This window comes from Camelina sativa, chromosome 12, assembly GCF_030686135.1.
Source record: "Camelina sativa cultivar CO46 ecotype springtype chromosome 12, ASM3068613v1".
In the NCBI taxonomy this organism is placed as follows: Eukaryota; Viridiplantae; Streptophyta; class Magnoliopsida; order Brassicales; family Brassicaceae; genus Camelina; species Camelina sativa.
This window is the reverse complement of record NC_141891.1, coordinates 8,994,906-9,019,602: the sequence shown is the minus strand read 5'-3', so window position 1 is coordinate 9,019,602 and position 24,697 is coordinate 8,994,906. Positions and strand designations below refer to the sequence as shown.

At 39.8% G+C, this 24,697-nt stretch overlaps 1 protein-coding gene, 1 long non-coding RNA gene and 1 pseudogene across 3 annotated transcripts; 1 reads left to right on the top strand and 2 right to left on the bottom strand.

Moving 5' to 3' along the window:
* Nucleotides 1-13,008: 13,008 nt before the first annotated feature.
* Nucleotides 13,009-16,612, top strand: LOC147930302 (uncharacterized). The gene is made up of 2 exons (XR_015574619.1): nt 13,009-13,495; nt 13,692-16,612. It is a non-coding gene; the product is annotated as an uncharacterized LOC147930302 (long non-coding RNA).
* A 248-nt stretch (nt 16,613-16,860) lies between these two features.
* LOC104785732 (uncharacterized) lies at nt 16,861-18,647 on the bottom strand. 2 transcript variants are annotated; one of them, XM_010510998.3, is made up of 5 exons: nt 18,139-18,647; nt 17,990-18,062; nt 17,831-17,853; nt 17,431-17,723; nt 16,861-17,202 (listed from the first exon to the last, which is right to left on the bottom strand). In XM_010510998.3, the coding sequence occupies exons 2-5, from the start codon at nt 18,029-18,031 to the stop codon at nt 17,189-17,191; spliced, it is 372 nt and encodes a 123-aa protein (XP_010509300.1). In that variant the 5' UTR covers nt 18,032-18,062; nt 18,139-18,647; the 3' UTR covers nt 16,861-17,188. The 2 variants fall into 2 exon arrangements, with proteins under 2 accessions (XP_010509300.1, XP_087334702.1); XM_087478576.1 differs by having other exon boundaries at nt 16,861-17,114.
* A 1,306-nt stretch (nt 18,648-19,953) lies between these two features.
* LOC147930301 (uncharacterized) lies at nt 19,954-24,605 on the bottom strand (annotated as a pseudogene).
* Between the last annotated feature and the right edge of the window lie 92 nt (nt 24,606-24,697).

The window sequence follows — 24,697 nt, the reverse complement described above, 5'->3', positions numbered from 1 at the left end:
TGTTGTGGGCGAGGACCACAAAGACGGCACTATGCGGCCGAGGGCTTTGGACCCATATTACCACGAGTGAGGCTCTAAAGGAAGAGTTCAACAAAGACGGCAAAGAAGCGGTCACAAGCGGTGAAGAAAAATGGTTTCAAGAAGACCAGAGTGTTCTTGCCATCATTCAAAACTCCCTTGATGCTCCAATACTCAAAGCCTACTCATTGCAAGACGGCCAAGGATCTATGGGACACATTACAAAATGTGTTCGGCAACACCACCAATTTAAACTGAGTATTTGAGATCAAGAGGGCCATTAACAACCTAAGACAAGAAGACATGGAGTTCACCAAACACTTTGGAAAGTTTCAGTCTCTTTGGGCTGAGTTTGAGATGCTTAGGCCGGCCACACTTGATCCGGCCATTCTGAACGAGAGGCGAGAGCAAGACAAGGTGTTCGGCCTCCTCCTCACACTGAATCCTTCTTACAATGACCTCATCAAACATATCTTGACGTCAGATAAGCTTCCTAGCCTAGATGATGTGTGTAGCCAGATCCAAAAGGAGCATGGCTCCATGGGGCTGTTTGGAAGCAAAGGAGAGCTTGTAACCGCTAACAAGGTTGAAGTAGAGGCTGCAAACAAGGGCTACTATCGGCACGAGGACAAGAACCCTCCAGTGTGTAACCATTGCAAGAAGCCTGGTCATTTCAAGAGAGTGTTGGATTCTTCATCCACATCTTCGAGCCAACCAACCTATGAACAACCGTGGAGGGCCAAGAGCACATCAAGCGACCGTGGGGACGCCGAGTGGGAACCAAACCAGCGAGTCTCCGATGTGAATGGAACCGCCCTGGCCGCCAATTCTGACCTAGTGAGGAAGTTTGACCTTGATGCTCTCATTAAAGCTCTCAAAGACGCCTCCGGTAACTCCTATCTTGCTTTAAATCAAACTAAACCTCTTATAGTTGATTCCGGTGCTTCACACCATATGATTAGTGACTCTAAGCTAATTAGTGAAATTAAACCGGCCAATGGAAATGTGATTATAGCTAATGGTGAGAAAGTTCCAGTTAATTGGTAACTTAAAACTGTTTGACAAAACAACTAAAGCGTTTTATATGCCAAGTTTTACCTCTAACTTATTATCGGTTAAGAGAGCTACCACTGACTTGAATTTTTATGCTATTTTGGTCCTAACAATGTTCATTTTCAGGATATTGAGACCAGTCAAGTTCTTGGCCAAGGCTCCTCTAGAGATGACTTATATGTGCTTAAAGACTTGAATTTATCTTCTTCCAATGCTGCTTCTTTTAGTTCAATTTCTATTAAAGCAAACAATGCTATTTGGCATGCTAGATTAGGACATCCTCATCATCGTGCCTTAGAACTTATATTTCCTAGTAATTCCTTTAAAACAATGATTGTGAGGCTTGTATTCTTGGTAAACATTGCAAAACTGTCTTTCCTAAGTCTTTAACTATTTATGAAAATTGTTTTGATTTGGTTCATTCAGATGTTTGGACCTCTCCATGTCTTTCTAGAGAAAACCAAAAGTATTTTGCCACATTTATTGATGAAAAATCCAAGTATACTTGGATAACTCTTTTACCTACTAAAGATAGGGTCCTTGAAGCATTTATAAGTTTTCAAAATTATGTGACTAACCATTATAATGCTAAGATCAAAATCTTAAGGTCAGATAATGGCGGCGAGTACACAAGTCATGCCTTCAAACAACACTTGACCAAACACGGCATCATTCACCAAACCAGTTGTCCATATACTCCTCAACAAAATGGAGTAGCTGAATAGAAGAACATGCATCTTATGGAAGTGGCTCGGTCCATGATTTTCCATACCAATGTACCAAGACGTTTTTGGGGAGATGCATTTCTTGCGGTGTGTTACCTAATCAATCGCACACAACTAAAGTGCTACAAGACATTTCACCATTTGAGGTATTAAACAAAGAGAAACCCATTTTTGATCACTTACGAGTATTTGGATGTGTTTGCTTTGTGTTAAAACCAGGATAACTAAGAGATAAGCTCGATGCAAAGAGTGTCAAAAGTATGTTCATCGGCTACTCCACTACACAAAAGGGCTACAAATGTTATGATCCAGAGGCAAAAAGAGTTCTAGTCTCTCGAGATGTTAAGTTTGTTGAACACCAAGGCTATTATGACAAGAAAAACTGGGAAGAGATTAAAGACCTACCCACTTCCGCATCCGATCGGGCAAGGAACCTCCGGATCATCCTTGAACGGCTAAGTGTTGACAACGATCGGGCCAATCGACATCTAGCTGGGCCAAATGCTTCAGGAGAGCCTCACTTACATGAGGAAGCTGAATCAAGTCAATCGACTGCCGCTGAACCAGACTCTAATCCGATAGACACAACACATACCGATGAAGATATTTTACAAAATGTTGAAATTGAGGTGCGTGATGAGGAAGAAAACACACCAACTGAAGATGGAGATGAAGAAACTGATCATGAGGAAGTCATCCCACTACGACGTAGCCAACGCCTGGCAGTAACTATATGGAAGAATGCTTAATGTTTATTATACGAAGACTTTACAATATATATAGAGAGTACATGAGAGATTAGGGTATCCTATAATTACAACTGAGTCCTAAACTTATACATATCTTACACGCCCCCTCAAGATGGAGGAGCTGGAGCTACGCCAATCTTGGACAAACAGTTAACAAATTGAGGACAAGGAAGAGGTTTTGTCAGTGCATCTGCAAGTTGATCGTGCGTGGAGACATGAGTAACGCGGAAAGCACCGGACTGAACATACTCTCGTACAAAGTGGAAGTCAATTGCAATGTGTTTCATTCTAGAGTGGAAGACAAGATTTACGGAGAGATACGTAGCACCCACATTGTCGCAGTATATCACCGGAGGTGCAGGAAGAGAGATGCCAAGTTCAGTAAGGAGAGAGCAGACCCAACTTAACTCAGATGCCGTGTTTGCAACGGCTCGATACTCTGCTATGGTGGACGATCGGGATACACTGTGTTGTTTCTTGGATGACCAAGAGATTGGGTTGCCGCCAAGATATAGGATATACGCATTGGTCGAGATACAATGATCAAGATTGCGAGACTAATCCGCATCATAGTAAGCGTGGAGAGTGAGGGGAGTATCAGCACGAATAAAGATACCATGAGAAGCCGTACCCGCCAAGTAACGAAGAATGCACTTTGCCGCTTGCCAGTGAAGATCAGTGGGAGAGTGCATAAACTGAGAGAGCCGATTCACGGCATACGCAATGTCTGGACGTGTAGAAGAGAGGTATTGGAGGCTTCCGAGAACGGCCCTGTATTCAGTGGGGTTAGGATGCGGTGAGCCGGTGTTTACGGTAAGTGACGGAGTTGGCGACATGGGAGTGGAGACATGTCGAGAGTTCAACATATTAGTTTTGACCAACAGATCAATAATGTACCGCTTTTGCATGAGATGGAGTCCCTTTGACGTCAGTGTAGCTTCAAGGCCTAAGAAGTAGGACATCTCACCAAGGTCTTTGAGAGAAAAACGATTCGCCAAGTGTGTGATGAAACCCAAGATACTTGTGTTGTTGTTACCAGTGATTAGCATATCATCGACATACACCAGAACATAGAGAATTACACCACGCCGGTTGTACGTAAAGAGTGATATATCAGCCAATAAGTTAACAAAACCAAGGGTGAGAAGATAGCCGCAAAGTTCCTGATACCAAGCACGGGGTGCTTGTTTAAGACCGTAAAGCGCCTTATGTAATTGACATACATAGTGAGGTCTATCTTTGTCAACAAACCCCGGAGGCTGCGTAACATAAACCTCATCCGTCAGGGAGCCTTGCAAGAAAGCGTTATTGACATCGATTTGTCGAATACACCATCCCTTTGTCATTGCAACATGAAGAACGGAGCAAACCGTAGTGGACTTGATCACCGGACTGTAAGTCTCCGTGAAATCATGACCATATTGCTGTTTGAACCCTTTCGCGACAAGTCGCGCTTTGTACCTGTCAAGCTCACCATTAGGTTTGAATTTCAGAGTAAATATCCACTTACAACCAATGACGTTTTGTGTAGGGCGTGGAAGAACGAGTTCAGAAATGCCATTCCAGATGTGAGCATTGATCTCATCACACATCGCTTGCCGCCAGTTCGGATCGCGCAACGCCTCTGCCACTGTTTTCGGAATTACTGGTCGGAGTTTGGTTGTGTTGATGGTGAGAGAGAACTTTGTTGTCGGTTTCATAATGTTGTTCTTGGCCCTGGTTCGCATCGGATGATGATTATGTTTTGGAGGTGGGTTTGGAGCCGGAGCTTGTGCAGGAGGAGGTGTCGGTGATGGTGTTGGCGTAGGCGTAGGAGAGGGTGAAGACGTTGTTCGCGAAACAGAGGAGGGAGATGACGTATGTGTTAGTGGGCTTGAGTTGTGATGAGATGGGCCGAAAGTTGGAGAAGATGGGCCTGGATTGATGTTTGTGGGTAATGGACCTGTGGTCGTATTATGATGTGGTGATGATGAAGGCAACGTTGCAGGCGACGATGGAGCCGTAGGCATTGGTGTTGGTGAGCGGTGAGAATCTGAGCACGAGGGGAGCCCCGAGGAGGACGCAGGCAAAGTTGTATGGAGTGGCGTGGTCACAACGGGAATGATGGTGGGACGTGTATCGGGTGTTTGGTCAGGTACGGAGGGTTGAGGTTGGGTGAGAGTTGTGTGTGCAAAGGGAAACAAGGATTCATCGAATTGGACATGACGGGAAGTGTAGATACAACCAGAAGCTCTATCCAAGCAGAGATAGGCACTCTGAGTGAGTGAGTATCCAAGGAAGACGCATGGAGCAGAGCGAGCGGTGAGTTTGTGGGGAGCATACGGACGTAGCCACGGGAAACAGAAACATCCGAACACACGTAACTTCTGGTAGTTGGGAGCATGTCCAAAGAGTTTGACATAAGGAGATCCATTTCCAAGCACCGGTGTCGGTATTCTCTTGATGAGATATACGGCGGTGGCAAACGCATAGGTCCAATACACCGTGGGCATCGAGGATTTGCTAAGTAGGGTGAGAACGGTTTCGACGACGTGACGGTGTTTCCGTTCAGAAACTTCGTTGTGTTCAGGCGTATGTGGAGGCGTCGTTAGATGGGTGATGCCATGAGCCGTGAGGAAAGAACGCAATGCAATGAACTCTCCGCCATTGTCAGAATAGAGAGTGCCAATCCGCCGTTGAAACTTGTTCTTGTCCAAAGCAGTGAACGCAGTAAATGTATCACGGACATGAGATTTTAATTTTAGAGGATAGAGCTAGGTGTATCGGGTGAAACGATCAACTATAACCAAGTAATATTTATAGTTGTCAATAGAGGTGATGGGAGAAGTCCATACATCGGTATAAAGGTATTCAAGGGGATGTTGGGAAACAAGTGTGTTTGAGTAAAATAGGAGTTTATGACTTTTATTAAAGGAACAATCAGAACAAGATAAATGTTGCTGTAAAGATTGAGAAACTGGTAAAGAAAATTTCTGAATTAATGTTTTCAAGACAGGAAGGGAAAGATGGCCTAAACGTAAATGCCAAGAATAAAGATCTGTTTTAGGTGTGGGTGAGGCAAGAAAGGATTGAGCAAATGGTATTGAGACCGGCCACTCATACAACTCGTTCTTAGTCCTCCCTTGGAGCAATGGGACCCCCGTGTGCAGATCCTTGACCTCAAAGTAAGCAGGAAAGAAGTGTACCGAAACACCATTAGCATTGCACATACGATAAACAGAAATCAAATTTTTCTGAACATCAGGTACATATAAGACATCTTTCAAAGTTAGAGAACCAGTTGGTGTGGGAAGAAGAGCGGAACCAGTGCGTGTGATTGGTAAGCCGGAGCCATCCGCGATCGTCACTTCTTCACCGCCAGTATAAGGTTGATGGAGAGCAAGGTTGTTCAAGTCCGACGTGAGATGATGGGTCGCACCGCTATCAAGAATCCAGTTCCCCGCATTGTAAGAGTTAGCAGTTGCAACATGAGCACGGCGTTGCCATGGAGTCGAAGGCAAAACAGAGGACGGACAAGCAGTGTACTAGAACCGTGGAGTTGGAGCTGAGAACAGCGACGCGCACTGTGTCCATGAACACCACAGATCTGGCACTTCCCTTGATACGGACGTGGAGAGTAATTAGGACGGTACGATGAAGAATGATTGTGACGATTGTTGGAACGTCCATTCTGACGGTGATTGGAGTTGGAGCCACGGTACGAAACCGTGTTCGCAGTGACAGGAAGCACCGGAGCCACCGTCGCTTTGGCAGCAAGCTTGGATTCATAGTTGAGCAGCTTCTCGTACACCTCCACCAACGACGGCGAGGTATCACGACCTTCAATCTGATCCACCACAGTCTTGTAGTCCTCGGGGAGACCCTCAAGAACAAACTCAATCTGGGACTCATGCTCAACCGGCTTACCAATATGTGCGAGTTGATCAAAGCGAGTAGTAAAACCTTGGAAATAATCATCAATGGACTTGGATCCTTTGGTCTAGTGCTTCAGTTGCGTGCGTAACTGCTGAACATGACCATGACTTGGGTTAGCATACGTGGAAGACAAGGTCGTCCAGATGTCGGCAGCAGTCACAGCCTTGGAAAGGAGAGGCTGGACAGTGAGGGAGATAGCACCGAGGAGAGCGCTATAGATCAGGCAATCTTGACGCTTCCATAAGGCGTGAGCAGGGTTCGGAGTAGTAACGCCAGCAGTGGTGCAAGTAGGAGGAGGGATGGTACTCGAGCCATCAACAAAAGCGGCGAGGTCGTAGCCATCAAGAAGTGCGTAGACCTAGCGACTCCACATGAGAAAGTTTGTCGCGGTGAGCTTCGTCACATTGGACATGTTGAGATTCATCAACGTAGGGGTGGGGGAGACAACAATGGTCTCGGACAAGGACGCCGGTGAGTTGGTTTCAGACATGATCTGAGAATGAGAGTAGAATAGATTGATGAAGAGAAATGATCGAGAGATCTAGAGAAAGAACAGAGGCGGCGAGGAGAGAAAAAATTTTAGGTTTAGGTATCGTGATGCTCTGATACCATATATGGAAGAATGCTTAATGTTTATTATACGAAGACTTTACAATATATATAGAGAGTACATGAGAGATTAGGGTATCGTATAATTACAACTGAGTCCTAAACTTATACATATCTTATAGTAACACCATTAAGATGCAGCCAACGGATTGCCTCGCAGAACAATCATGTGTACTATAACAATGCAGCGGTAGCACATCCGATTCAAGCAGTTTGCATGCTTACTCATTTCCCTGTGGAACACTTCGTCACTCAAGTTGATAGCCATTGGATTCCACAAACATATGAAGAAGCTAAAGAACACAAGGTGTGGCGTGATGCGGTTCAAAACGAAAGAACGGCCATGGAAACAAATCACACATGGGATGAGGCTGATCTACCTAAAGGGAAGAAGGCAGTTACGTCCAAGTGGATATTCACGATCAAATATCGAAGTGACGGGGAGATTGAGCGCTACAAAGCACGGCTCGTAGCAAGAGGCTTCACGCAAACGTACTGGGAGGACTATAGAGATACGTTTGCTCCAGTGGCTAAACTACACACTGTCCGTGTAGTTCTCTCATTAGCAGTCAACTTGAAATGGGAGCTGTGGCAGATGGACGTTAAAAATGCGTTTCTACAAGGTGAATTGGAGGATGAAGTCTACATGAGACCACCACCTGGCCTAGAAGACACAGTTAGCCCGGGCAAAGTGTTCAAACTCAACAAAGCGATCTACGGGCTGAAGCAATCGCCAAGGGCGTGGTACCACTAGCTAAGCTCGACCTTGACCAAGCGTGGATTCAAGAGATCAGAATCTGACCACACACTGTTCACATACCCAAGCGACAAAGGTATCATTGTCATTCTTGTATATGTTGATGACATCATCATATCCGGGAATGACACGGTAGGGATTCAAGAAACTAAGACATATTTAAAGTCAGTCTTTGATATTAAGGACCTTGGTGAGTTAAAATATATAGAAGTGTGTCGCTCGTAAGAGGGATTATTTCTATCTCAAAGAAAATATGCTATTGATCTCTTAAATGAAGTAGGAAAGCTTGGATCAAGACCGGTCACTACACCACTGGATGAGAACTACAAAATTTGCCGTGAGGGGGAGCCCAAAGACCAACCGTTCAAGAATGTAACTCAATATAGGCGATTGGTCGGTAAGCTTATTTACTTAACTATCACTAGACCGGATATTTATTTTGCTGTGAACCAGGCCAGTCAGCATTTGCAAGCTCCGAAGGTTCACCATTGGAACATAGTCAACCGGATTCTAAAGTATATCAAAGGAGCACCGGGCCAAGGAATATGGATGGGATGCAATGACAACACAGAGCTCGTGGGATATTGTGACGCAGACTATGCAGGAGACAAAGGAGACCGTCGATCAACAAGTGGCTACTGTACCTTCCTAGGAGGCAACCTCGTCACATTGAAGAGCAAGAAGCAGAAGGTGGTGTCCCTATCCAGTGCCGATTCCGAGTATACGGCAATGCGCAAGCTTACTACCGAATTGATGTGGCTGAAGAACCTACTTAAAGACCTTGGAGTTAAAATTACAAAGCCTATCACGATGCATTGTGATAATGAAGCAGCCATCCATATTGCAACCAACTCGGTGTTCCACGAGAGAATAAAACATATTGAAGTCGATTGTCACAAAGTTCGAGAGAAAATACAACTAGGCGTAATGCTTCCTTGCCACACCAAGAGCTCCGAGCAACTGGCCGATGTATTCACCAAGGCAGCAAGCCCACAAGTATGTGAATACATACACTCAAAGCTTTGACCCATGGACCTCACCAAACCATGAAAGCCTACACTCTTTTTCCCTTAAGTATAGTTTTTCCCAAGTGGTTTTCTATACTAAGGTTTTTAATAAGGTAGGTGATCAATGGTTCAAGCTTTTGTCATGGGGTCCAATGACTAAGCTTGAGGGGGAGTATAAATTGGGATCGTGATCACCCTTGTCCGTACAACCACCGTCCGTACGACTCCAGCCGGGCCGTCCGTACAACTACCAAAGGGCCGTCCGTACAACCTTGTGTAGAAGCCCAGTCAAAGCCTTACAAGCCTCATGTGAAGCTCAACCAAAGTCTCTAGATCCTTTATGTTACCGTTGGCGACTTTGAAGCAAGTGGGAAGCACAAGTCAACCGTTAGTCACATGTTGTGTTAAGGAGTCTTAGATGTCACTTTCATCATGTAAATCGTGTAGCATCTTGTATAGAATATTCTCTAGAATTAGTGTCTATATTAGGATTGTGTTAAGGACATGGGGGTTGACAGCAAGATGATGGAGGAGGACCCTGACACTTTTGATGATCTGGATGAGGATGGAGGTGGTGACGAAGGGAATTCCAGGGAGGTTATGATGGAGGATTCCAGGGAGGACTCGCAGGCGAACGGTTCGAGGGTGAGGAAGGGTCGAGGAACGATGCTCTGCAGTGTTAGCGCGAAGAAGCGCAACGCGCAGCTTCTGCTCTCTCCACGGTGGAGACCTCCACTTGGGCCGGTTGCTGAAGATAGTGGATCTACTCCTAAGGCCCAGGATGGGGCTAAGGGTGGGTTAGGTGGTATCAAGCCACCCAAACCTAAAAATTTTAAATGAATGTGCTAAGCTGGAACTGTCAAGGACTTGGGAATAAGGCCTCTATAGGGAATTTTAGAGATCTTTGGCATAAGCATAGGCCAGACTTTTTATTTCTTATGGAAACTAAACAGTCTTTTTCTTTTTTGGAAAAATTTGTAGGCCATTTTGGCTATAATAATTTGAAAACAGTGGAACCTATTGGTTCAAGTTGTGGTTTGGCTTTATTTTACAATGATGATGCTTTTAATGTTTCAATTTTAATGGAATCCAATAGACTAATTGATGTTGAAGCCTGTTTTAAGGGGCGAGTTATTCATTTAACTTTTTTATATGGTGATCCTGTCCCCAAGAACCGAGCTTTAGTTTGGGATAGGTTGACACGGATAAGTACTACTCGGACTACACCTTGGTTTATTATTGGAGATTTTAATGAACTAACTGGTAATCATGAAAAACGGGGGGGGGGGGGCGGTTACGCCTTGCTTCTTCCTTCCTGGATTTCACTGGTATGATTCGGGATTGTGGTTTTCTGGAGTTCCCATATCTGGGGGATTGTCTGTCCTAGAGGGGTTGGCGGGATAAGAAGCCGATTTGGTGTAGATTGGATAGGGCCTTGGGTAATGAGGATTGGCATGACCTTTTTCCGGATACGGTGACAGAATATTTGCCGATGATCGCGTCAGATCATATGCCTCTCGTGACTAGTGTTGGAGCGAAGAGGCCAAGGGGAAGACGGAGTTTTATGTTTGATCGGCTTCGATTGGTAAGGTGGGTTTAATGGAGGCGATCTCATCCGGTTGGGCCGCTGACCGGGATCGTGGACCACCAAGCTTTGTTGACAAAATTGTGAATTGTCGGCGGGCAATCTCCGGGTGGCGTAAAACGCAGACACCATATGGCAGAGATTTGATTGAGGGCCTAAAACGACAGCTGGAGGTGGCTCAGGCTGACGATGCGTCGGCTCCGGAGTTGATTTCGGATTTACATTCCCAGTTGAGAGAGGCCTATCGGGATGAGTAAATTCATTGGTATCAAAAGAGTAGGAATCGTTGGATGCGGGTGGGGATAAAAACACAAAGTATTTTCAAGCACAAACCAAGCAGTGCCGAGCCCGTAATCGGATTGTTGGGCTTTATAACAAGCAGGATATTTGGTCTACGGATGAGGCCGATATATGTGACACAGCAGTCTCGTATTTTGAGGAACTGTTCACTTCGATTAATCCGACTAATTTTGAGGCTGTCTTAAGTGAGGTCAACACGGTGATTACAGTGGAGGATAATGCAATGTTAACAGTCCTGGCTACATAAGCAGAGGTTTGTCAGGCTTTATTTATGATGCACCCAGATAAGGCTCCGAGACTGGATGGGATGACTGCTTTGTGTTTTCAGAAGGCATGGAAGGTTGTCAAAGCGGATATTGTTTCTATGGTCAACCAGTTTCTCGATGAGGGTGTTTTTGATAAGAGTTTAAATCGGACGCATCTCTGTCTTATCCCTAAGGTGGCCAAACCGACACGGATGACGGAGATGCGCCCCATTAGTTTATGTAATGTGGGATATAAGATTCTCTCCAAAGTCTTATGTCAACGCCTAAAGGCCCTCTTACCTGGTTTGATTTCGGAGACACAATCGGCTTTTGTTCCGGGTTGTTTGATCTCGGACAATATCTTGATTTAGAAGTAAGCTTTTACAATGATATTTGAATTGATTTTTTAACAAAACAAAAAAAAGATTTGAGATATAGTTGAAGAGGATGAGAGAATGAGAGAATGAGAGAATGAGAGAATGAGAGAATGAGAGAATGAGAGAATGAGAGAATGAAAGAATGAAAGAGTGAGTATTTATAGGAATAAAAGTGATGTAAAATTATATTTCGAAAAATAGGAGTTATAATTCTAATTTATTATGTGTTTTAATACAATTTAATGGAGGAATATTAGTTAGTACTTAGGGGTTACAATTCTAATTTATTATATGTTTTAATACAATTAAGTGGAGAAATATAGCTAATGCATAATTTATACAATTTCAGTTTTATATCAAAGTGTGAGTTAAGTGTCATGATTAAATATATTTTATTTGTGATTTAAAATAAATAATTTTTTATAATTGTCTTGCCAAATAGACCAATAAGGAGAGAGTGAAACCTTACTTTTATATATATGACTCGGTGATCTTAGACTGCCTTCACTAGATGTGGTGGTGTTTAGATAACATGTCTCACGGTTGTGCGTGAAAGCCGAACAACTCGAGAGATTATATCTCCGAGGACGTCTTTTGGTAGTTTCTTCAAGGGAGTAGGATGTGTTTCGCAGCATTTTTTGCAAGTTGTGTGTGATTTTTACGTTCAGACTTTTTCCTAGTGTTATTTATAGGTTGGACGTGTGTTTCAGTTACGTTTGTTTGTGTTGTAATATTTACTGTTGGCCTCCCATTTCTTTCTTTTCATTGTCCCTTTGTTATTGATGCCGTAAAGAGTTTTGCTGTTTCCTTTTTAATCATTAATTTAGGTCATAATTGTGTGTATAATTTGGCTTAGTGGGGTTCGGTATTAAATTTGTAGTCCTTTAATTTTTTCACCGTTTTAAAATTGTGAACAATTAGAAGTTTGTTTTTAAAAGTATAATTGTAACACATATGGCGTACAGGTGAAATCCACTTTCTCTGGATTTTATGCTTTCTAGAATACTATTTGTTATGTATATTTATGATAACATAGGTGTGTTACATATTAACTTTTCGAATTGTTATTAACATTATTAGACATCATTTTAAGTATTAGTCTAGGTTTTGTGTCTGTGTTTGTTGTCCGTTTATTATCCGTTTTTCTTTGGAAGTCTGTCCTTTGTATTTTTTTAAAAAAAATTATTTTTCAACTTTGTCCCCTCTTATTCATCTCGTTAGTTTATGTGTGTTTGGAGTCTTATTTTTCGTGGTTTTTAAAAAAAGTTAAGAGTTTCTTATTTGTAGGAGTTATGAGTTTTACAATTCCAACTTGAACTTGGAGTTTTTAATCTTTTTAGAACTTGAGAGCCATTTTGAACTTGAGAAGGACTTAAATATTGTAATTATCACAAAAAGTTGACAAAATGGCTGACAAAAAAAAAGGCGATATAGCAAACAATGTGTCTTAGACAGATGACAAAAATTGGAATGGAGGATAGCTTGATTGATTCTACAGACTCACTCATTGCACCAATAAGATTAATGAAATATTATAAGCGTTTGTCAACTGTGCAAAAAAAGAAATACCAAAAAACTTAACTAAATTATTCAACGCCTTTTCCTCTTCTTCTGCTTTTGATGCATGTTCTCGTTCTCATTTAAACTATTCTCTATTTGCTGATTTTCGTTCTCATCTAAACTGTTCTCTATTTCCAAATTATTCTTCTCATCTTGCGGCCTCCTCTTTCTTGAAAGCATATTCTTCTTCTTTTCTAAACTATTCGGCATTTGCAGATTCCCTTTCTCATCTGAACTATTATGCATTTGCTGATTCTTGTTCTCATCTAATCTGTTCTGCAGATGTGGACTCTTCTTCTCATCTAAACTGTTCTCCATTTCCAGATTCTTCTTCTCATCTAAACTGTTTTGCGTTTGTGGATTCTTCTAAACTTTGCTCTCATCTAAACTTTGCCGCTTCCTCTATTCTGAATTCTTCTTATTTTCTAAAGTTCTCTGCATCTTCCGATCCTTCTTCTCATCTAAAAGTTGCTACAGTTGCAGATTCTTTATGACACGGCTCAACGAAGAAGATGTCAGAGTTCTTATCATGTGGGAGGCTGCGTTGTTTTCAGTAATCTTCTTACGTTGTCTTCTGAAACCTTTGATGCATAAGGTACCTTCTTCAGTTGAAGTCTCAACCTTAACTGTACAAATATATCCCTTATCAAAGCTCTTAAAAGTGAAAAGATTTGAACAAAGTAGCATAATGGTTGTATCTATTAATAAGGTCAGAAGATTTTGTTCTTGAAACTGTAGTTTAAGATCTTCTCCACAGCTCCCACTGAATCTAAACATTCATGCATATGCAGATTACTTATGACAAGACTCATTAGAAATAAGTCGAAGTTACGTAGAAGCATATAGGTGACATTGATCGACCCTTGCATGACACAACTCTAGAGAAGATCTTGATGGATACAACCTTCTCATCAATGAGTAGGAAGTCAACGCCCATGAGTTGGCCTCCTTTTTTGATGTTGCGGGCAGCCAAGTGACGAAGCATTCTTCCGACGATCTATTGGTGAAGACGGCCAGCTTTGAGATTTGCGAATGAACCGACAGTGGAATCCATGTTAGTGAGGAGAAATCTCAGAGACAAAGCAAATTATAAGAAGCAGGAAATTGGGGGAGATGACATTATATAGGGCTTAAACTAACGCCAATTTAAGAAATAGTAGTGGGTCTTGAATTCAAAGAGAAAGCATTGAACGACTTCATTTACCGTTATAGTGGAAGACGTTACACTGGAGATGGAAGACAGTGAAAGGGTGTGGAGGGACGCTTCAGGTCGCCCAACGGGGGCGGCGGAGTTGAGTTATGTGGAGAGGGTTTTAATTTCGCCGGCAAACAAAAAAGGTATAGATTGGGCTTTTAAAGAGATATGGCCCAAACAGATAGGAAGTGATAAGTGGGTAATGTCAAAATTAAAAAACAAATAGAAACTGCTTGGTGGGCAATGTCGAAAATTTGGCCTCATTAAACAGAAAGAGTGGCTGACGTGGCAGCACCATGAATGAGTAAAGGTAACTTTATATATATAGATAAGGTATGTTGAAGTCACGACGTTATGTATAGTGAATAAAAAACCCTAGACTGGAGCAAGATATGAAATTTTAAATAGTCATGTCGAGACCATATAGAAATATACTGAGGTGTATTCTCGAGCTACTTCTGCCAGATTGGTAGAGGTGAATTGTAGGTAAACGCCACAAGCAAACAAATCTCAGAGGAAATATAATTCCCCAAACAATCAAAGCTCATATTGATGTCCAAATCGATCACAATTAGAGATTTAGTTTAGTGGAAAAGTATCGAAATTCTCTTTATAATTCGGTGCAGAAACATATAAAAGTCAGGGCTACAAAACTGGACTAGACGAGTTATAACAACGAAGGAAAATAAGTCAAAGAGAAAAGACGAGCTAACTAGCTTGTCTAACTTAAGCTATCGACGATTCTGTCGTCAATTGCTTGTCAAACCGTTTTCTTCTCCTTTTTCTGATCCTTTTTTCAGATCCCCGTATTTATAAGATATCGTGTCAGTTTGTCCACTAAAAAGACCAAAATACCCTCGCTTTCACCTTGATAGTTATTTGGACCTTCTTTGGATGCTTACGGACCGGGCCTTGTGTGAGAGTGAGGATCCATCCCCAACAGCTCAGTTGAGGAAAAAAAGAAGGATCAACGAAACCGACCAGTGAGCAATGACGAGCACGTCGTCTCGGAGCGAGACTTCTCCAGTATCGTGGATGGATCATTAATGGGCCTATCCATCATTCCACTTGGTCTGACATAAATGGGTCAACGAAAAAAACATGTATGCTTTTAGTGTCCACATTAATTGGCCCATTTAACTCGAATCAGATAAACTAATAACCCTAGCTAACAAAATTCTTGAATACTAGTATTATTCGAAAGTTTATAACTCGAAAGTTTCAGTTCTAAACTCGTAGACTCAGGAGTCAGGACCATAATTATTTCAGTGACACTCCAACATATTCAGAATATCTATTCCAGCGACAGTTTCGCATGCAAAAGCCTTTGTTCATGCGTATTGTCCAACGTCTCTCTACCGAAATCGAATATTTCCGCCAAACCCAGGATGCAACCGGACGGGCTAGTCTCTCACCTATACAAAAATGTACTGCAGCAATTCATCAATTGGCATATGGTAGTTCGTCTGACAGTGTTGACGAGTATGTAAGAATTGGTGCTTCAACAGCTCGGAAATGTTTGCACGAGTTTACTGCCGGCATCATCCAAGTGTTTGGAGATAAATACCTAAGACGTCCTACACCAGAGGACCTAGAAAGACTACTCTATCAGAATGAACAGCGTGGGTTTCCCGGGATGATTGGGAGCATTGACTGTATGCATTGGGGGTGGAAGAATTGTCCCACGGCTTGGAAAGGCATGTATTCACGATCAACCGGAAAACCTACAATCGTGTTGGAAGCGGTAGCTTCGTATGACCTCTGGATATGGCATGTCTTTTTTGGAGCTCCAGGTACTATGAACGATCTTAATATTCTTGATCGATCTAATGTTTTTGATGACATAATAACCGGTCAAGCTCCGGAAGTCAACTTCGTTGTCAACGGAAGGGAGTACAATTTGGCGTACTATCTCACTGATGGTATTTATCCAAATTGGGCAACTTTTATTCATTATATCCGACTTCCACAAGGTATGAAAAAATCTTTCTTTTCTAAAAAACAAGAAGCTGTGCGGAAAGATGTTGAGCGTGCCTTTGGAGTCTTGCAAGCTAGATTCGCCGTTATTAAAAATCCGTCTCGTTTATAGGATAAAAACAGAATGTCGAATGTAATAAGATCATGCATAATACTCCATAATATGATTGTCGAAGATGAACGACATACATACAGTTACCAAAACATTGTTTCTGAATTTCAACAAGGCGAACATGTGGATCAAACATATACCGTTGGTGCCACCGGTGTGGGTTCAAATATCAGCAGTACGATTACTCGTCAAACAAGACTTCGGGATAAACAAGCCCACGACCAACTAAAACATGATTTGATTGAGCATATTTGGACTAACTTTGGACATCTTCCGGATAATGAAGATTGATTTTAAAGTTTCTATAAGTTGAATAAAATGTTTGTTTTTGTTTTGATGTTTTTATGTATTATGTTTTCTGTTATTAATTTCTTAATTGTATGTTTTTGTTTTTCAACTTTAAATAATTAATGTTTAAACTTTCAAAATATTATTATTTTATTTGGGGGACCAAATACAAATAGACACTAATGCTTATACTAAAAATAAGAAACTTTCAAAATAATACTATTAAATTTGAGGAACCAAAAATTGTCCTTAACCAATGCCCATGCTCTAAGGGCATGTGCATCGGTTAGGATAGAAATTTGGTCCTTCAATTATTTTATTCTTACTTTGAGAGTTTCTTAAGTTTTGTATAGCATTGGTGTCCTTAAGAGTATGGTCCTTCATAATATTTTTAATTTAAAAAATTAATTATTTAAATAAATATGTAAAAACATATTAAAGTTTTAATTTAAATAAAATATATAACATTGAAATTAAAAACATAAAAAAAAAACACAAAATTACAAAAACTTGAAAAAACAAAAAATACAATTAAAACATGAAAGTAACAATCTTCCGGAGGTAGTTACAATCTTCCGGAGGTTTTTGGCTTCTTGACATGTTTCCATGAGAAGCTTACTGTCATGAGACCTATACCATCAACTGAAAAGGCCATGTGAGCCTCAGACGGAGAAGATTCTTCCTTGTAGGTTGTTGTAAGATCATCCCCAACCAAATCAAAGACAGATAACTATGAAAACCATTTTATAATGTATCAACTAAAATGTCGAGACTTGCATATGGCCTAAATTCGGATAAGCAAACAGTGAAAAGTGGTGATCGGGAAGTAAAACCAGAATGAAACACACCTATCTAGATGTTATAGATGGTAAAAAGGAATGAAAACGGAATACAGTAAACCTCTGTACTTTCTAGATATTAACACAATAGTCAATACAAAGTTATAGTGATTACTTACTCCACTCTGTGCCATCTAACAGATCCGTTGTGGTGTTTGCTTTCTTGAATTCATTTGTCTGGTTGTCAGGGAGACTAAAAGAAGTCCTGTAAGACAATGAAGCATCCATAACATCCGTTATGGTGTTGCATTCAGGAGTAGCGGTTGACAAGTTGAGCAAATTGAGAATATCCATAGAGTGGTGTTCTCTTGGGTGTTGATTACTACTGTTTATATCGTTAGGACATCTCTCAGACCCAACTGTGAGCTGCTGATGCTGTTGCTGTCTCCTCTGCTCAAAGTATTGCTTTTGCCTTCAGGTTCAACAAAGATAAGATCAAAAATGTGTGCACTAGATGTCAACCAAATCATCAATACTGAAAAATAATCTTTACAATAGAGAAAGAAAGAGCTTACATACCTCTTCTTCACTGACGTGTGTGACTGAATGCCGCAACAGATCCCCAGAAAAAAAACGATAACAAGTCAGAAATTGAAACAAATTCTAAGATAACTAAGCTATCATCTTATAACACAATTTATAATGGATCTCTAAAAGGATAAAGCAGAAGTCACTCACAGCAGCCACTTTACGCCTCGATCCTCCCATCCATTGCAACATTCTTAGGATCCCGAATTCACTAACTCCGCAGCTACAGGGGTACTATACAATTCAACCTCTATACTAATGAGTAAAAACAATCACGAATCAGAAGAAGAATAAAATACCATGGGAATAGAGGGAGAGGAGGATCTAAATCGGCGTCTTCTAACAGAGAGAAGCGGAGAAGAAGAAGAAGAATGAGATTGGGAAGAACACGAAGTAGAGGAAGAGGAACGACAGCGATAGAATTTAGGGTTATCGGATCGGAACGGAGAAGGTAGCGATGTTGTTGTAAGAGGTAACAGAGGCTTCAAATCTAGAGCCGAACTCATCTCCACCAACCAAGTAAAGCTTTGCCTTTGATTCAGCCAATTTTCAAGCAGATCGCCCTTCGGAAGAAGAATCGCCGTCGAGAGAGAAAGAGTAAAGAAAGAGAAAGGAAAAAAACACAAATGACTTGAGATCCTACCCAAACGCCAACATTCAATAACATGCCGCCACGTGTTAGGACGGACTAACCAAAATACGTCCCAATTCTAGATACGTTTCTTCCATTTTTCATTCTTTTTAATTTAAATTTAAAATTTTTATTAGGTGGGACGGTGTCAATATATGCTGATGCACATGCCCATACACTCATGACTCAACTGGTTATTAATAATATATAGCTGATGAAACACTTTTAGTTATTCTTTTTAGGATCCCAAATTTGATAGGATCTGAGGGTGAGACACATAGTAAGTAGCCTTTATCGGATTGGTGGGGTAAGGTTGTTTGGATTCGGTAAGAAAGCAACGATCAATCCCGAATTTTTTTTTCTTGGTTAATTAATCCCGAATTTTTGATTACATATGTATTATTAGTTTGCTAATCTATATATTATCAAAGCATCTGCATGGTCCAGATCTGTCTGATGGTGCATGGTCTCAGTTAACGCTGCCGACGATTACTATTGATAAAATAAATATATTTAGCGTTGATAGATGTCTATCGTCGCTATGGTTCTTCTCCTTCCTCAAAATGTTCAAAGATCTTTTACAAAAGAGAAAATATAAAATAAATAACGATTTTGCATTCGTTATACTTTTTCTGCAATTTGTAATAACAAAATTCTATAGCAGCGATGTTTCTGCGGTTTATTTCTGTAGACTTCCTTATTTGTGCGTGTGACCATAATATACGTACTCTCATTATTTAACTGCTAATAAGTATTATGACTAAACGACACATACTAGCTACTAGCTAACTGCTAATAAGTATTATGACTAAACGACACATACTAGCTACTAGCTAGTACCTCGAAATGCATGTTTACTGTAATATATATAAATACCGGCGTACGGCATTTGAAAAAAGGATCAGAAAAACCGCACACAACACCCCATTTATACTAAAACTAGGGGATAATCTGTGCTACAGCACGGGATTATATTTTTTTAACTTTTTTCTTATCTGAGTTAGGTAATCTATCTTATTATCGAAGTTAAAATAAAAACGTAATCGGTAATAAACTAATTCAGTCGCTTTATATAATCTCATACTTTGCATAATATAGCTGCTTACAAAATCAGACAGACAAAGAGTATATTGAATAGTAGATATGTTAGAGAGTATATATTGGACAATATCGGATAGTAGGTTCGTAATGGATTACGCAGAAAGCAATATCGGACTATAGTTTTGTTGGTTAATAATAATTTGTGTTTATGAATGTTTAATATCCAAAGTAAACAATAATAAAATAAAATAAAAATAATAGTAAGAGTAGAAATGACTCATATAGTCATGAAAGTACCATATTCCGTCATTAACCCATTCAACCATGTGTTGTATTTTCTCTGTAGGGCAAATTAGAATAAATATAGAGTTAGTAACATATATATTAATAAAACGAAATTATAATATACCTAGAATTTAGGGAGTAAGTACCATTCCATTTCCTAGTGAAGATTTTGGAAAACTTCTTTAAAAACAACATTGGTGGTCTTTGTTTGAGGTTTTCCCTCAGCATTTGTTATCAACATCTTCAATCCAGACTTTGATTTAACTCTTGACATTGCTACATATAACTGACCATGAGAGAAAACGGGTCTAGGCAAGTATATACCAACATTTTCCAGAGATTGACCTTGACTCTTATTGATAGTCATTGCAAAAGCAACTGACACTGGGAACTGTCTTCGGTGCATTTTGAAAGGCAACCTAGTATCTGATGGTGATATCAACATCCTAGGGATGAGAACTATCTTACCAACTCGCGTACCAGTTAAAATCCGAGCTTGCAAAACATGGTCCGCCATTTGGGTGATCTGCAGTCTTGTACCATTCATTAAACCACCATGCGGATCAATATTTCTCATTAACATAATCGGACAACTTATTTTCAAACGAAGCCTATGATAAGGTATACCCGAAACCTTAATGGTATTTAGAAAATCTGGTGAGTAAACTTTATTTTTCAGAGCACGTTTATCTTGAGGGTCAATTGAATCAGAACTTAGATAAATTCTTTCTTCAGCTGTAAAAATAAGAAAAACAAAATCTAAATAAAATAATTTGATGAATTAAGTGTGTATGATTACTAACAATAACTAAAGGACGAATAAAGATGAACTAACCGTTTAGACTTGATAACATGACATCATTGATAGAATTGACATCTTCATTCGTAGGGCAAAGAATAGCTCGTTCTTGGAAAAATTTAGGATCTTTTTGAGTGGCAAAGTTCTTTCCGTAAACAGCTTCAATGATTGACTCTAACGGAGAGGAACCCTCTGGAATAAGTAACTCTTGTGGGATATCTATTTCACACACACCATCATTAGGCTCATTAATTTTTCCTTCTCCAACTGCGAGTATCCATTTAGAAAACTCTTCTATCTCGCTGGCCTCTTGTTTACCAATGTCTTGAAGCAACCTCATATTCTTTGTCAATCTTAAAACTTTGCACTGATTCCATAAGTATGAAGAGTTTAATGATGCATTGACAATCGCTTCCCTTCCTGCGCCAACAATAACGGGAAGAATTTGTCTGAAATCACCTCCAAAAAGGACAACTTTTCCTCCGAACAATTTGTCTTCTTTACTCCTCATAATATCTTTCAAGCTTCTGTCTAATGTCTCAAAGCAGTATTTACTCATCATTGGAGCTTCATCCCATATGATTAACTTTGCTTCTTTAACCAACGCACCAAGTTCTGAGCTCCTTGACATGTTGCAAGTAGAAGTTTCATTTGGATTTAAAGGAAGGGCAAACCTAGAGTGAGCTGTTCTTCCTCCTTCCAGTAGTAGAGAGGCAATACCGCTAGATGCCGAATTGAGAACAATATGACCGTTTGATCTTATTGCTGCAGACAATACTTTCCACAAAAATGTTTTCCCTGTTCCTCCAAATCCATATAAAAAAAATACACCACCTTTGTCATTGATTACAGCTTCCATTATCTCATCATAGATCTTCTTCTGTTCTTCTGTTAGCATCTTTTTCCAACCATCATGTTTCTTTGCTAAATCCTCACGGTTGTAGTTGAGTTCATCCAGTATCAACTGATTAGGCAATGTTACATCTTCAAGAGATATGTGTGGCATAAGCTTGTATTTTTGCAATGAACATCCATTTCTTTTCATTAGCTTCTGTAACTCTCTTAGTAGCAATTTCTTTTTTTTCGTGTCTGACAAACAAAAGTCTAACGAAAACAATATTTACTCATATGGTTAGAGAAATGAAAATAAGCTATCATATATTTAATAAATAATATATAGTCAAATTATTGGTGGATATAGAAGTAAAAATATACCTGGACGTTGTCTCCTCTATTTTTCTTTTCTCTCAATATCTTCTGAAAGGATTTTCCATGTTTCTTCCCATACAGTTTTAGGAGAAGTTAAACTTTCAGATATAAGCATTATCACAAAAAGTCTACGACAAAACTTTGATGAACACCAAAAATTAGCTTCCTTTATGCCTTCAATATACTCTTTGTCATCATCTAGCAAACCTAGAGCGAAGCATGCCTCTTTATAGGTTTTATAAAGAACACCTTTGACAGTTTTAATGTCGTTGAAACTGGTAGGACCTTTTTTGCTGTTTATGAAAATTCGAAGATGGTATGAATCTTCTAAATTATGTGGCACATAATTGATTCGCCCAATAGAGAAACCAGTTCTACCTCTCGGACGAAACTCTTTCTCCTTTTTATCATAGATGTATTTATTTGGAATCTGTTCATATGTAAGCTTTCTTGCTTCCTCATCCCTTAGACACAACTCAAACCAAGCGGTAAACATCGTGTGATCAAGAGTTGGGCGATTTAATACGGTAGTTGGCTTGTCGCCATCTTTGTAGAAAACAGGTTGCTTCCCTTCCTCATGAAATGTAAGTTTGACAACAGGTGTTGTTCTATAGTGTATAGGATACTGATTCGTCCTCCAGAAAGCTTCACATGCGGAAACATATCTGCAAAATGGAAAAATTTCATATCATTCAATTCATTTGACGGGGTATCATCTTATAGAACTATTTAAACATGTTTTAGATAGATAAACCTGCAGTCAAAGAAATCTTGAACATCATCCTTTTTTTTGGATGAGTTAATATTGACACCGTCGGAGGTATACTCTGTTTCATCCTCTTCTTGACCTGCCTCAACAGATACAGTAACACGATCTTGACCTTTGTGCACATACTTAAATAAGTACTTGACCGATCCAGTTTGGTTACACCATTCCACGTTAATCTGAGCTCGGTACTTTAGAGAAAGTTTTCTGTTGTATGGGACGACATATGTATTGTCGCACTTGAAACCATTCTTCTCTATAAAACGACCATCATCCCTCCTCCTATAAATTGGATATACATCTCTGTCTAAGTTTGTTGTATCAACAAACTCCTTAGGATAGAACTTTGAACATTTTCCTCAAACCATACACGGAGAGTTCATATTCGTACTTCCACAGGGACCATGAATCATACATTCTTTGACAACTTCGTAGAGTTCTGGATCTTCATCTTTATCTGGAATTTCAGCAGAAATTATCTTGTCAATATGATCGGCTGTTGGGAACTTATGTTTTTTATCCATCCAAACAATAATATGAGCATGAGGAAGACCTCTTTTCTGAAACTCAATCTGATAAATAGCTGCAAAACAGATTATGTTTATAAATTTAATCATTTTCAATTAAAAATGATTTAATATTTTAAAATTCAAGATTTTAGTGGAAGAGATTTACCTGAAACTGTTTTCCCCAATATATGTTTCTTAGTTAAATCATCCATAAACTTCTCTAGTTTCAGCTTAAAAATTCTGCAAATGATGTCCGGTCGATCATCAGCTTTCAAATTCCTCTGATTGACGAATCTTGTGATTTCTGGCCACTTAGCATTGCAAGTGAAGGTTATAAAAAGGTCTGGGAAACCGAAATGTTTACATGTAGCCATAGCATCCAAATAATTTTGCCTCATATAACTTGGTCCACCGGTGAAAGAAGGTGGAATAACAACTCTGTTACCACGATTTGTGAGATCATCTTCTCCTTCATCCGCTGCTTGCTAAATCTCCTCTATGTTTGAACTCCTTAATTTCTTCTGGTTTTTTTTTAGGTACCGGAGACGATTAGACTCAATCATAGTATACGTATCAACCAAGAACTGCTGAAATAAACGCTTAGACCGAAATAATATATGTTTCTCATCTTTCCTCTCGTGTAGCCTATACGCGTACCACTGCCTCATACTTATATCCTTTCGCTTCTTCTTCTTTGATCCTTTTTTAACCCTCTTTTTCAAACCCAATGTGTATCCATCTTCACCGAGTGGAAATAAAAGAGGATATTGCAAAGCAAGATAAGATATATGACACTCATGAATCCTTTTCAACTTACCAGATTGCATTTCAACCACTATATCACGCTTATTCATTTCGGTATGGAAATCTCCAGGTATCAATGCAGCAACTTCAGAAGCAGTAGGCAAATTATATTTGGTGCCATCTTTCTCACGTGTAGAGACGATTCGCATATGGAAATTTGCTTTTTCTTTTTCCAAAGCAAACCTATCTCTTGCATAACGAAAATGCTGTACGTAAGGATTTATTTCATTCAACATCTTCTGCAGTTTTTCAACAATTTCCTTTTTGAACTTTCTCTTTTCAGATGGATTCTCATCATCTTTACCTTTACTGAAAATAGAATTAGTATTAGAAAGGATCAAATACAGTAAATTAATTAAAAGAAAAACTATATTACCAATAATATTTTGGATATAGAATTACCTCATTATATTCATTAGGTTTGCTACTTCATTTTCAGTATCAACAATATATAACTGTTGAAACTTTGGATAGTCGCCAGGTTTTGGTTTCAAAGAACCCATTAGATGATAATTTTCGCCTTGCAGAGCAAACATAGAAGGACCTCGACCTTTCTTTACTGAACGATCAACTTTATCTCCTATAGAGGTAAATGAGAATATCATGTTATAAGCTCTGATATTTTCTCGGAAATGTTTGGCTAAGTCATCATCAGATGTTAATAACCACAAAAGCAAAGCTGGAGATTCTTTAAACGTAGGTAGTTGAATTTGTCCATGCATGCAGCATCCACTGTATATTGGTGTTTTTGTATTCTTCCTCCGATTTAATCTTTCACCATACCAGAAAATAGCACCACAATCCTTACATGTGT

What these genes read in the sequence shown, in the direction of transcription:
- LOC104785732 (XM_087478576.1), bottom strand. Translation starts at nt 18,031, where the DNA reads ATGTTGCAATGGATGGGAGGATCGAGGCGTAAAGTGGCTGCT. An exon ending in CGAGGCGTAAAGTGGCTGCT is followed by an intron (nt 17,854 to 17,989) that starts GTGAGTGACTTC and finishes TGCGGCATTCAG; the next exon opens with TCACACACGTCAGTGAAGAA. An exon ending in GTTAGATGGCACAGAGTGGA is followed by an intron (nt 17,115 to 17,430) that starts GTAAGTAATCAC and finishes TGGCCTTTTCAG; the next exon opens with TTGATGGTATAGGTCTCATG.